Source organism: Orycteropus afer, unplaced genomic scaffold, assembly GCF_000298275.1.
Source record: "Orycteropus afer afer isolate SDZICR_OR568_19922 unplaced genomic scaffold, OryAfe1.0 scaffold00171, whole genome shotgun sequence".
Classification (NCBI taxonomy): Eukaryota; Metazoa; Chordata; class Mammalia; order Tubulidentata; family Orycteropodidae; genus Orycteropus; species Orycteropus afer.
In genome coordinates, this window is record NW_006921758.1 from 7,150,751 (window position 1) to 7,165,657 (window position 14,907).

Consider the following 14,907-nt stretch of genomic DNA (forward strand, 5'->3'; position numbering starts at 1 on the left):
ATATATATATATATAGATATATATATCTCCATCAAAGATTACTAGCGGTTACAAGGGGTAGGATATCATGCTGGGTAAAGTGAAGGGTCAACGAAGAAGGCAAAGGCCCTCAATGAGATGGACACAGTGGGCTCAGATATAGCAAAGATCATGAGGCTGGCACAGGACCAGGTACTGTTTCATTCTGCTGTGCATAGGGTCTCTATGAGTCAGAGACGACTCAATGGCACCTAACAAAAAGAACAACAACAGGGGGAGGAGCAAGGGGGAAAAGGGAAGCTTTTGCTTGTGGAGTACTGAGTTCATACTAATGGTAGTGGAATATTTTAGAAAAGGAGAACAATATGGTGGCACAACATGAAAAATACCATCAACGTCCCTCAGGTGTAAGTGGAGAAGTTGTTATGCTGGCGAATGTCTTGTTGTGTATATTTTTACCACAATAAAAGTAAAAAAAAAAAAAAAAAAAAAGGACTATGCTGAGTAAAAAACAGTCAAACAGTCGATCACAAAAGGACAAATACTAAAATACTATATAAACACATTTATATAAAATGACAAGAACAGGTAAATATATAGAGACAAAGCTTTTTAGTATTTACCAGGAGGGAGAAAGGAAAAGTCACTGCTTACAAAGGACTGAGTTTGTTTATGGTGACAGTGACCGCACAGCTGCTAAATGTAACTTATGTCACTATACTGTATACTAGTAAAAAGTTGAACTGGTGATTCACCTACTGGACTCCCCTCAACCAAAAGAAAATAGTGAAGAAATCAAGGACATGGAAATATTATCCAAGGGACTAGTAGACCATGAGAACCTCAGCCTGTATGACTCAGAGACCAGAAGAACTAGATGGTACCCAGCTACCAAAGCAAAACACTCAGAAAGGGATCAAAATTAGAGATCCTGCAGAGTGGGAGAAAAATGTGGAATAAAACTCAGTAAAATTTAAAAAAATAAAAAAAGGCCAGACCTACTGATCTGATATTGGTGAAACCCTGAAACTATAGTCTCAAGTTACCCTTCGGGCCAGGAATTAACTCTCAGCCAAACAACACACAGGCCAGGAAGGAACACCTACACTAGGGAGATGGACTCCTTAAAACAATCAACCAAGGGAGACCAGAAAGGCAGCATTTGCACAGGGAGAAAGGCAGGGAAACAAGAATGCATAGGCAAGGAGAAAGGGAAAGGGTAACCACAGTGAGGAAGTGGGAAGAGACCTGTTTGTAACACTGCATGGAATGTAACCAGCATTACAAAAGAAAATGTGTATGGATGAGTGAACAGGCTGAACTATTAGGTATGTCTAAGCAGGAGTAAGTGTACCCAAGACGATGTATAGGGTTGGCAGACAATGGTTCTACAAGTGTTTTTATGTTCTGTAAGAATTCACAGGTGTACAGTAGAGCTGACAAGGGACAAGTCTGTAGTCACTTCTTGGCCACAGCCAGCTACCCAGAGGGAGCGAGCAGTTGAACCTGTGGGCTCAGGACCATAGTCGCAGGGGACAGCAAGCTCAATTGGCATAACATACTACACAAAACACTGTTCCACCTCCCACTTTGGCAAGTAGCAACTGGAATCTTAAATGCTTGCAAGCAGCCATCTAGATGCAACGATGGGTCTCTCCTCGTCCAGAGCAAAACATAATCAAGGAAACCAAAGATTCATGGAAACAATTAGTCCTAGAGACTGGTACACCATGTGATCCTCAGCCTATATGACTATGAGACCAGAAGAACTAGATGGTGCCCGGCTACCACTGTTAACCACTTGGAGGGGGATCTACATAGGAGATCCTGGATAGAGAGGGAGAACAACGTAGAGCAAAACTCAAAATCATTTGGGAAAAAAAAGGACCAGCTTTGCTGGTCTGATAGAACCTGGTGGAACCACTGAGACTATGGCCCCTAGCTGCCCTTCAGGTCTAAAATTGAACCTATACCTGTGGCTTCCAGCCAAACAAAAGACAGGCATATGAGTTGAATATTTACCTGAGGTAGATACCCTCCTTGGAGAGAACAATCATGGGATAAAGAAAGGCTGTTTATGCACAAGGAGACAGCTCAGAGGGCAGGAGTGCATGGAGGGATGGACACAGGAAGAGGTAACTATCAGGAGGAAGTCAGAGGAGAGCTGTTGCATTGGGGTAAACTATAGTCAATGTCATGAGACAAAGTGTATGTGAACTGTTGTAGGGAAAGTGAAGTAAACTTTCACACAAATCACAATAAAAAAAAATGTGTATGAACTACTAAATGTTAAATCTGTTTTATAAAATTTCACCCAAATCAAAATAAAAAGTTTGAAAAAGAAAGCTCAATTGGTAAATGTTGTGTGGCTGTATTTCTACAACAACAACAAAAAAAAGAAGAGCAGCCACTGGTGGTGCTTACATACAACCTAACATCGCATGGGATTTGTTTTCTTCATTTGGAATTGTAAGGTTATGGTTGACTGGGAAGGCCTGTGAACTGGCCAAATATATTATTTAGTACTTCTGTTCTACCTCCTATTTGGCTATATTAGTGCCTGGGGCCTTAAAAGCTTGCAAACAGCCATTCAAGATACAACAACTGGTTTCTATTCATCTGGAACAACAGAGAAAAAAGGTGAGTCAGGAATCAAGGGAAGGAAACTGAATGTGTGGCCAAGTGTCTCCATGAACAACTCCCACTTTGCCATGACACCAGAAGAAGTGGATGGTGCCCAGCTATTATTACTTAATGTTCTGATAAAAGATTCTACAGACTCCTGATTTAAAGGGGCAAGGGACAGGACCAGAATCCAATCCTCAAGGAATCCAGACGACCTGGACCCATGGAAGATTAGATGAAGCCCTGAAACTACTGCCCTGAGATAATTTTTACATCTTAAACCAAAAATATCCTCTGAAGTCCTCTCTCAACCAAGCAATAATTTAGCTTAACTAGTAAACAATGTCTGTCTTGAGCACTGAGTTCTTTTTAAAAACTGTCCACATAGGATAAAACTGAACTCATTGCCCCCTAAAGATTCTTATCTAACAGCAACCTTAAAGGTTACATCAGGACTTCTTTCTTAGTTAAAACAGCATTACCCTAAAGACTTTATTATTTATAATAATTTTATGACTAAGCATTCAAGAAATTACACAGGGGGATTTCATTTCATTTATGGTAGTGCCCTGTAAAAAATCAACAAGGTACATGCAGTTGCAGTGACTATGTGATACATTTTGTTGTTGTTGTTGTTGTTATGTGCCGTCAAGTCGGCCCCGACTCATAGCGACCCCTCCTTGGGTTTCCAAGGCAGTATCTGTTGTTGTTATGTGCCGTCAAGTCGGCCCCGACTCATAGCGACCCCTCCTTGGGTTTCCAAGGCAGTATCACTACGGAAGTAGGATTGCCCAACCTTCCTTCCGAGGAGTGGCTGGTGGGTACATTTTAGTGTCCTGTAAAAATCAACAAGGTACATGCAGTTGCAGTGACTATGTGATACATTTAACTTATTAAATTTCAGCTATAATTTGTAAAGGCTGAAAACATTCTCACTGGCTATGTGCTAACTCAACTTGGAGAATCCAAGACTTAGAGATCTGAAACCCATCCATATCTACTAAGAGAAGCCCAGTGATCATCTCTACCTAGGCTATGATCCTATATACAGGTACCAAGTCAAATGACAAGAAAGTATCATGCCATTGCTCAAAGGACTATTTTGGTGGTATATGCCAAGACCTTAAGCACTGGCTCTCAAGAGGTAGATGTATAATGGCCAGGACATCAACTTACTAAGATAGACCACAATGAAAATCCAACATGTATCAGGGGTAAGAAAAGACTGAACTGTCAGTAGCCTAATCACTGAGATGGACTGTCAGTAGCCTAATCACTGAGATGGATTTTGCACTGAAAATACGATATACAAATCCAGTTCATTAACAAACCATCTAGAAGTGTATTTCACAGTTACTCAGACACCATACATATTAAATCCAGGAAGATACATATTTACTAATGAAGTGTGGATAATATGACTTTCACATCACAGGGAGGTGGAGAAAATAAAAAACAATAAAAGTATGGATATTAAAAAGATTGCTAATACACAATATATTGTGACAGGGCAAATAATTCTTAAAAGAAATTTCGTATGTTAACACCAATGGTTAAAATGTCAAGGATTCTTACACAGCTGTATGTTAAAAAGGAAAAAAAGATCAATACTATAATGTAAATTTTATAAGTCTTGGAAATAGTCACTCACCCACTCAAAGTTGTTTTTATTTTTTTTTAAAACCACTTTAGGATCAGTGAATCTCAATAGTAATGAAAGGCTGCTAGGACACATGTGGCCTAATTATCTGTATTTACAGTATGACATTACTTTCTGGAAAATGTATTAAGTGTGGTAACTGTTTAAGACAAGCCTAGGTAAAACTGAAATATATATAAATTAATATTTTGGTCCATTTCATCCTGCCTCACCTAATTCACATAGCTGTTTATTCATCACCCAGTAAAAGTTATGTAAGCTAACACCTAATTATTAAATGCACTCCTGAGAGGGTATCAGTCAATCTAGCTAATCAGAACTTTCCATTTAAACCAGCTCTGACAAGACCTGGGAAAAATTATCAATTACTACTCACAAATAATGAAGGACGGTTATCATTTAACAGGACTGTATATACTAATCCTGGTACTAAGTCTCTCCAATAAACATCATCAGAAATATCTTAGGATAACTCTTAAGAAGAGAAATACAAGGCAGTACCAAATCCTAAATGTTCTCAAGTCAAAACATCACAACACTGGAATATATTGTACTCATTTATAATAGTCCCACTGTCACACTGTATTATTAGAATGTAAGTATAATTTCTTCAAAATAACATACCTAAGAACAAATTAAAGCCCAACTTATAATATGGGATGCAGCACTTTCATTTGAATCTATCAAGTTCGTGGGAAGTAAATAAAAGAAAAAGATCATTCGGAAAAAAAAATTCCTATGTAGAAATAATCCCAAATTACTTCCAGAAAAAATACCTAACTAGCAATTATAAATCAATAAAACTAATGAAAACAGGGAGTGGAAAAAAGAAACGGCAAAACCAACCCCTCCTCGCTGACCATCTACATGTATGGAACGGATGTGATCTGCCAGATCTGGACTAGAGTTGAAGCAAGCCTGGCACTGGTCCCAACAACAATTATAGGCAATATTTTTGCTTGAAGAAGTAGTGCTTCCTTGTCCATTCATCATTGCTGGAGTTGAACGCCCACTGGAAATTGTGCTGTCTACATCCATTATAGTACTGCTTATGCTACAAAAGAAGAAAAAAGTCTGTGTTATTCCTAGAAATTCACTAATATGAATATGAACTTATAAATAATTCATTAAGATTACCACATGATTTAAACCTTAAACCAAAAATATCCCTTGAAGTTTTCTTAAAACCAAAACAATAGTTTAGGTTAACTAATAAAGAATATGTGCCTTGAGCATTGTGCTCTTTAAAGATCTTTCTATATGGGATCAAATTGACAAAAGCAACTCAAAAGATTAGACAGGAATATTACAGGTCAGTGAGTTTATGTTACTGGAAGAGGAACAACTCAGAAAAGGAGGGTGAGAATGGTGGCACAACTCAACATAGTAAATGTCACTGAATTGTAAATGGAGAAACTGTTGAATTGGTGTATGTTTCACTGTATATTATTTTCAACAACAAAAAATATAGTATTTATTTAAAAAAAAAAAAAAGATTACCACTGACGTTCTGTTCCATACAAAGGACACTAATCATATTTTCCATCAAGAAAAGGCACTATGTACTTTGAAATTATTTAGTTGGCAATAAAGTACAAATCAAAGCAAAAAAAAACAAGGGTATACCTCAAAACAAGAAATGGCATAATTTAAGCAACTTTTGGCAGACATGAACTCCCCAATACCATACTCTACAGAAAACAAACCAAACATACACAAGAACTATGTAAGCTTGCCATATCTCATCTCGTCCACAGTTCTATGCTGCATGATAAAGTCAAAATAATTTCCAAGAACAGGTAATTCAGAATCAAGATATTATCGTTATAGTGCTGCAAATCATTTGCTGACCTGCAATCTTTTCTTTTATTCACTAATCTTTTCTTTTATTCACTAATATAATTGCTGCCATATCCTACCTCCTTCCGTGTCAATGATTTTTTTTTTCCTTCTAAATTAAAAAACAAAATAGAGAAAATGTTGAGTGCAATGTCTCGGATTTTAACAAAAGTCCAAATAAAAAAGTCTTTTGAATTTTTTAAGTCTCTATCTACCTAAAGGGAGCTCTAGTGGCATAGTCCCTAAGGCATCTGACTGCTAACTAGAAGGCTAGCAGTTGTGCTGTCTACATCCATTATAGTACTGCTTATGCTACAAAAAGTAGCTCTGGAGGCAGAGCGCCAAGGCACTTGACTGCTAACCAGAAGGCTTATGGTTTAAACCCCACCAGCCACTCCTCGGGAGGAAGATGGGGCAATCTACTTCCGTAGTGATACTGCCTTGGAAACCCATGGAGGGGTTGCTATGAGTTGGGTCCGACTCCACGGCACATTAACAACAACAACAACAATGCTACAAAAAAAGAAAAAAGTCTGTGTTATTCCTAGAAATTCACTAACATGAACATGAACTTATAAATAATTAACTAAATAATTCAAACCCACCAGCCAATCCTCCGAAGGAAGACTGGGCAATCTACTACTGCCTCGGAAACCGAAGTAGGGGTCCCTATGAGTGGGATCCAACTCGACAGCAGTGAGTTTGGTTTTTGGTTTTATCTAACTAAAAGGACTGAATGTCAATCAATCCCTTTTACTTATTTATAAAGAAACCATTATATATTAGTAATCCTTCTATTTATTCACTTTGAAACTATGTATTAATGATCAGAATGCTTAAATTTTCACCTTAAAAAAAAAAAAGTATTTTTGCCTTCATTTTAAGAGATTCACTTTTTTTATTTTCTATTTTCAAAATCTTCCCAACAGGTAATTATGGGGCAGTAGCTTCAATCACAGAAGGGTCAACAATAAGAATGTTTTCTGACTACATCTACCAAAATCTGGCTTACAATTTAGGAAGTTCCAGTAGCCAAATTTGAAAATATTCTACTTTTAAGGGGTACACTCCCCACTCCCAAGTTTTAATCACAGAAATTCTCAATCACAGAATATGCACCAAAATCAGGATTCAACAATTAACATTTTACCCTATTTGCTATATATAATTTTTGTTTGTGTGGAGCCATTTCAAAGTGGTAGAGATCCTAACACTTCAACCACAATTATTTCAATACATAACCTCTAAAAGTAAGAAGAGCCTTAGCCTATGTAACTACGACATCGTTTTTTATACTGTACCTAAGAGATATAACACGAATTTTAACTAAGTAAATTTGATAATGGTTTATGCCAAACACCAAATGAACCCACCCTTTAAAAAAAGTTAGCAAAAATGTTTATATGGAATGTTTCCATTACTTAAAAATAAAAAATCTCAATTTCTGGAGCCATGATTTCTGGATGCCCATTGCCACTGACTCAATACCAACTCATAGAGATTCTACAGGACAGAGGAAAACTGTTTCCAAGGCTGTAATCTTTATGGAAGCAGACTGTCACATCTTTCTCCAGAGCAGATGGTACATTCAAACTGCAGACACTTTGGTTAGCAGCCTAGAGCTTAACTACCACACCACGAAGGCTCCTCAGAGGCTATAGATGAATCCCTAAGATCTAATGTCCTGAGAATCTTTAAACCTTACATGAAAAAGATCCCTTGAAGTTTTCGTAGAAACAAACAACAATTTAGCTTAACTAGCAAAGAATGTCTGCCTTGAGCACTGTGCTCTTCTAAGGTCTATCTGTACCGGATCTTTTGACAACAGCAACTCTAAAGATTAAATAGGAACCTTAAGGGCCAGTGAGTTTATGTTAATGGGGAAGGAACAACTTAGAAAAGGAGGGTTAAGATGGTTGTACAACTTGAAGAATATAATCAAGGTCACTAACTTACACATGCATAAATTCTTTAATTGGTATTATGTTCTGCTGTGTACATTCTCAACAACAAAAATACATTATATTTTTTTAGAAGTCTCAGATTCTCCTTTAGTTGTTTAACTTTATTTGGCTTGTCGTTACGTGCCGTCGAGTCAGACCCGACTCAGAGAGATTCCTCCTTGGGTTTCTGAGGCAGTATCACTGTGGAAGTAGGCTACCAGAGCTCACCACAAATCAGTATCGATTCTAGATTTCAACTCTAAAACACCAATCTAAAATTTTATCATCTCTATAGGAGCTCGGGTAGTGTAATGCCTAGGTACTTGACTGCTAACCAGAAGGCTAGCGGTTCAAACCCACCAGCCATTCCTCGGAAGGAAGGTTGGGCAATCTACTTCCATAGTGATACCACCTCAAAAACCCAAGGAGGGGCTGCTATGAATCGGGTCCAACTCAACAGCACATAACAACAACATAAAACTCTTAAGTGTGAATGAGCCTTTGCACATCTGCATATTTAGCCATATATTACTTGTTGCAGGAATATACCATGAATGCAGGAATACGCTGATAGTATGGCTTTTCTATACTGAAATACTAATTAACTCCAAAAGCAAATATTAGTAATTTTAAGTGAGTATCCAATCAGAGTAAATTTAAAAATAATCTCTCACTCACAATGATCCTATGTACAACAGAACAAAACACTGCCCAGTCCTGCCCCAGCCTCACAATCCTTGCTATTCCCGAGCCCACTGTTGCAGCCACTGTTACTCCACCTCGCTGAGGGCCCTCCCCTTTTCACTTACGTGGATTTACCATTTGCAAGTAATACAACTGGTAAGTTAGCTGTAAATCCAATAGCAGAGGAAGTAAGGGGCAGTGCTAATAGAGCCTCTCCTCATCCACAAGCTAGCAGAGCCAACTGGAATACAGAGTCACCAGCCCTCAGGATCCTCTAACCTCTACTCAATCCTGAGCCTCCAGGCTTCTCTTTGATCTCACACCCTTGCTGGAATTCTGATACAACTGGGGACAAATGAGACAAGTTACAAGTAATTTCTCATTTTTGCAAGGTCCTGAGCAGGCATAAGTATCAAAAAAGCTGTTCTTCTTCCTATATTATTCCAGATAATAAAATGATCAGAACACTAGGAGACAAATCTATCTGATCTTACAATATTCCTAAAATGATACATACATTTTTTCATTTGGTTAATTCTCCTTTGCATTGGACACTTAATGATTCTGTGAAATGTGAACACCTGAGCAGCCTCCCTATATATAGAATGTCAACATTCCTTACATTTGGAAGAAACCCTAAGCCAGAAAAAGCATTCACACTACCCATATAGTAGTAGTAATCTAAAACAGTGCTTCTCAAACTTGAATACTTATGAGTCACCTGGGATCTTATTAATTGCAGCTTTTGGTTCAGTGGGTTTGGGATAGGCCCTAAGATAACTGCATTTTTAACAAGCTCCCATTTGCTGACAATGCTGCTTTGAGTAAAACGAATCTAAGAGACTGTTTTCCTACTACTCAAATGAGATTATCAGACTAAGAAATTTTCTTATATGATAGAATGGTAGATTAAAGTGTGTGTACACAGAGAGCTCATAACAACAGAAAATTCAGATTTCAAAAATGCACAAGTTGCTAGAGATCCAATGCAATATTTAGGAAGGGATATGAGATATCTTCAACATAATACCATTACTTTTTTCATCAGGCTTGTTAAGAAACTATCTGGCAGCCCAGAGTTTTCCACTCCAACAAGCAGAGTGTCCAGGTATATGGATTTTATGAAAACGGTTTCCTCTGGGAATTCAAGAACCAACTCACTCATGTTGTTGTTGTTCTCAGGTGCTGTCGAGTTGGCTGCAACTCAGAGCAACCCTATGTACAATGGAACAAAACACTGCCTGGTCCTGTGCCAGCCTCACAATCCCTGCTATACCCGAGCGTATCATTGCAGCCACTATGTCAATCCATCTTATTGAGGGCCTGTCCCCTTTTCGCTGACCCTCCACTTTACTAAGCATGATATCCTTCTCCAGGGAATGGTACCTTCTGACATGATCAAAGCAGGAGAGATGAAGTCTGGCCATTCTTGACTCCCAAGAACATTCTGGCTGCACTTCTTCCAGGACAGATTTGTTAGTTCTTTTAGCAGTCCACGGTACTTTCAGCATTCTTTACCAACACCACAACTCAAAAGCATCAACTGTTCTTTGGTCTTCCTTATTCATTGTCCAGCTTTCACATGCATATGAGGCGAATGAAAATACCATGACTTGGGATAGGTGCACCTTGATCTTCAAAGACTCACTCACTCATGCATACAAGTTCCCATTTTGAGAACACAAATTACTTCCTGGCAAAATATCTGATTGGCATGCATGATCCTGGCCCATAGGGTTGCCAGTAGAGAAAACTGTAAAGATCTGCTTGCTAAGTAAAAGGTAGGGAAGCAGACGAAGTAACACATGGGTGCCCATGTCACTGTTGTAGAAAAGAGCAAGACCATGCATGGTAAGAGAAGACCACTGATATGGTTTCAGATCCCATAGTGCAAATAACCTTTAAGAAACTACCATCTGTCGAGTTTTGGCATTATTATCATAAAACAGTCACAAAACTGTCTAAAAAAACTGTTTTTTATTTATAAAAAACACAATGAGATTATCACTTCACACCCAATAAAATGGCCAATATCAGAAAACAGTAATTGCTGGCAAGCATGTGGAACAACTGCAACCCACAGGCACTGCCGGTGGGAATAGCAGTTCCTTTGAGTTAAACATAAATTATTATAGGGAATTATTACTTAAGGGGTAACTGTGCGTCTCTTTAGGCGGATGAAAAACATTTCAAAATGGACAACTGCACAACCTGGTGAATTAATTAATGTCACTCAATTATACACTTAAAAATGGAAGGGCCCAAGAGTTAAAAGCAAGAGGTAAACACTATTACATACACAATCCTGCAAAGGGCCCAAGAGTTAAAGGCAAGAGGTAAACACTATTACATACACAACCCTGCAATGATGTAGTAACAATCATCTATGAGTGGAAGAAAATGGTTAAAACAGCAAATGTTTTGTTATATATATTTTACCACAATATTTAAAAAACCTATTAAAATACTCCTTCCTTTGCCAACTAAACATCTGTGTAAGGTCAAATTTTCTTCACACAGTTCAACCAAAACAACTGCAGCACTCGACGCATGAAGAAGCAAATGAGAATTCAGCTGTCTTCTAATGTCAAACCACACATTAAGGACACTTATACAATTGTAAAACACCAGAACTATTGCATTTTTTTTACTTGGGAAAATTATCATTCATTAAAAATATGTTGAGATGTTCTTTGCAGAGTGGTCAGGATTTCTTACTTTCAGCAGTGCTTGGACAGATCCAAAAAAAACCTGGTGGTGTAGTCCCTAAGGCATTTAACTACTAACCAGAAGGCTGGCGGTTCAAACCCACCAACCACTCCTCAAAAGGCTGGGTAATCTACTTCCGTAGTGCTATCTTAGAAACCCAAGGAGGGGTCGCTATGAGTCAGATCCGACTGGACATCAGTGAATCGTCATCATCGTGGACAGATCCAAGTGCTTGAACAGAACCAGTGCTCAACCCATGGCCACCTCTTCACAGCACCCTTAAGACTGCCCAAAGGTCCCCACTACTCCAGCGATGGATGCACAGAAGCCTCACCTGCCCACCATGACAACTGTACCCCCAACACACATACAGATGGGCCATAGTTTTCAAGGCTATAAATCTTTAGCAAACAGCCACATCCTTCTCCCACGTAATGGCTGCTGGGTTCAAATCACCAATTTTTAGGTTATTAGCTGAGCACATCACCACTGTGCCACCAGGGCTCCCAGAGGTTTCACATAAGAATCTCCTTATCTCTAATGGACCAAGGCTGTTTCATTTTCATTTTACCGATGAAAAACACATCTTTAGCAATTCTTCAATTCATAGTTTGTACCTTAATTATTGCAAAACAATTATCCTGTCATTCTAAGTTTTAAATGGAACACTCTCTATATGTAATGAAGAAAGTGGAATGAGAAAGGGAGGAAAAATTTCCACTGGCCCAAGTAAGGGACATTTTATCAAAGGGTCAGAGTGAGTGTTTTAAATGTGGTTGAGCTTTGGATAGAAACAAGTATACATAGTTTTCAAAGTATATTTATCAAATTGTAGACATTCCTAGCAAATCTTATAACAACATAAACTAACCAAAATTATCATTAAAGGTTAAAATTCAAGAGTACATTTAAGAAGATCTTATGTTTCGAAAAATCTAATGGTGTTTGACATTATATAACTTTAAAAGCAATAATTCTTAACTATCCATAGCTCCTGTGGTACTTATAGTTGTGTATCAACTTGGTTGAGCCTGACTGAGTGGCTGGGCAGCTGGCGGTAGTTACTCGCCATAATGAGACTGGCAATCAACTCTATGGTAGGATCTACCATAAGCAGCTATGTAGCTGCTTTAGGGATGTGGTCTGCTTCCTATATACAAGCAGCAGCTTTGGGAATGGTCTCTAGCTTATGGCATGCTTGGACCCTGCATGCAGCCATGTCGTTGTTCAGCAGCCTGCCATGCTCTGCTGACCTTGGGACTTACAATGGACTTGAATTAATGGCCTCCCGTTTGGTTTGGTAACATCAGGACTGTGCCATTTACTTATCAATCTTGGGCTTATTAGCCTCAGCAGCCAGTAGCTGCCAGAGTGAAGAGATGCCTCTTGCTTCAGTAGGCCTGGAGCAAGAGGCAGAGCGGAAGCCCAAGGTCAAGGGGCTTCCACCCAGCCCCAAGAGCCTGGCACTTTGAACTTGGACTTAAAGCCTCCAAACTATGAGAGAATAAACTCCTGTTTGTTAAGGCCATCCCATTTGTGCTATATTATTGTCAGAGTAGCACTAGGTAACCAGAACACCTCCCCATTCACTGGAATGGACTAATTATGTTCCTTGCACCTTATTCTGTTGTTAGGTGCCATGGAATCAGCTCCAACTTATATTGTGACCTTTCTTTTTTTATGTAAATTACTATATCAAATTTATATCCCAAAAGTTACTCTATTTAAGCCTGATGGAACCAGAGACTATGGCCCCTAGCTGCCCTTCAGGTCTGGAACTGAACCCACACCTGGGCTTCCAGCCAAACAGAAGACAGGCATATGAGTTGAACATTTACCTGAGGAAGATACACTCCTTGGAGAGAAAAATCATGGGAGAAAGAAGGGCTGTTTATGCACAGGGAGAAAGATCAGGGGGTAGGAGTGCATGGAGGGATAGATACAGGGAAGAGGTAACTATAGAAGTGGGAGGGGAACTGTTGCATTGGGGTAAATTGTAGTCAATGTCATTAGACAAAGTGTATGTGAACTGCTATATGGAAAGTGAATTTGCTCTGTGAACTTTCACCCAAATCACAATTTAAAATAGTAAGTTACTCTATTTAAATCTGACTTTCCAATTTATAGTAACAGTCAATACTTACTGAGAATTTATTGTATGTCCTGCATTGTTCTATGTGCTTCATGTGTCAAGTGGGGCCTATGTTCCCTTCCCCTGAAACTCAGGAGGCCTGTGACTATCACAGAAGTGATACTACCAGCTTCCAAGGCTAGGTCAAAAAAGGGAATACCGCTTCCACCTAGTTCTTTCCCTTGGGATGCACAGCTTGTAACTGACACGTAAGAAATGTGGCTTCCCCTAAAGTCACCACGCTGAAGTGATTTCTATGAAAAGACTACACAGAGCTACAGAGATACTGGAGGAACCCCAGCTGCTCCCCAGGCCAGCTGCTTTGAGTCTTCCCAGCCCAGGTGCCAGACATGTGAAAGACAGATGAGTGAGCAAAGCTTCTGATGACTCCAGTTCCCAGCCTTTAAGTGACTCCAGCTGACATCAAGTGGAGCAAAAGGAGTTGACCCTGCAGAGCTATCCCAGATCGTAGATTCATTAGCAAAATAAATGTTGTTTTAAATCACTAAATGCTGGAGTAAGTCATAGTAAGGGGAACATTGGTTATGTATTAACTCATTTAATGCTTACAGCAACCCTATGAGATAGGCAGTATCAGCATTTTACAGGTTGAGACACTGAGGCATAAAAATTATGTGACTTTCTCGAAGTCATACAAACTACTAAATGCAAAACAGTAACACCAAACAATTTAATATTCACATTACTGTATACTCCTAAGCAAAATCTGAGTTAATTACTGTTTTAAATAATATTAATATACATATCAAATAACAATGAATTTAGTGTCCATCAAACACAAGCAGAAGTTTCTTTGGTTTCATGCATCTTCCACACCACAAAAAAGAGACAGACAGATAACTATTAAATTTGATGTCTATAAGGTAATTAGCTTCATTTTTAAAAATTTAAGGGCAATTGTATAAAGCAACATAACACATAGAACTTGTCCCAAATCTAACACTTAGGCCACTGACCCAGATATGAGCCTAATAATCTCAACATAATATCCAATTCCAAATATTCACTCCAGGGATAAAGAGGCGGTCACTTCACTTTTTATTTATCAAGGACAAATACTAAGTCATAAAACTGGTCTTAAGCAGGATTAAGGAATTTAGACCACATCCAATTTCTGTAGAGTCCCCTGGTTTTGCTTTCTGACGTGCTGTGGATTTTTAGGTCTTTAAACTCAGAAACAGGTAGAAAAGATAGTAAAAACAAGTGCCTATTTTATTATATATTATTACATATGTTCAAGTCAAACTTCTCTAAGGTGTAAGGAATTCTGCTCCCTTATGGACTCGGACGGGAGCTCTGGTAGCATAGTGCCTAAG

General features: G+C 38.7%; 1 protein-coding gene across 1 annotated transcript in view; it reads right to left on the reverse strand.

Moving 5' to 3' along the window:
* Window positions 1-14,907, reverse strand: part of AEBP2 (AE binding protein 2) — a 93,429-nt gene that overhangs the window by 64,941 nt on the left and 13,581 nt on the right. Inside the window, exon 2 of the mRNA XM_007946791.2 lies at window positions 5,111-5,318. Within this exon, the coding sequence (XP_007944982.1) occupies window positions 5,111-5,318 (208 nt within the window). The remainder of the gene's footprint in view (window positions 1-5,110; window positions 5,319-14,907) is intronic.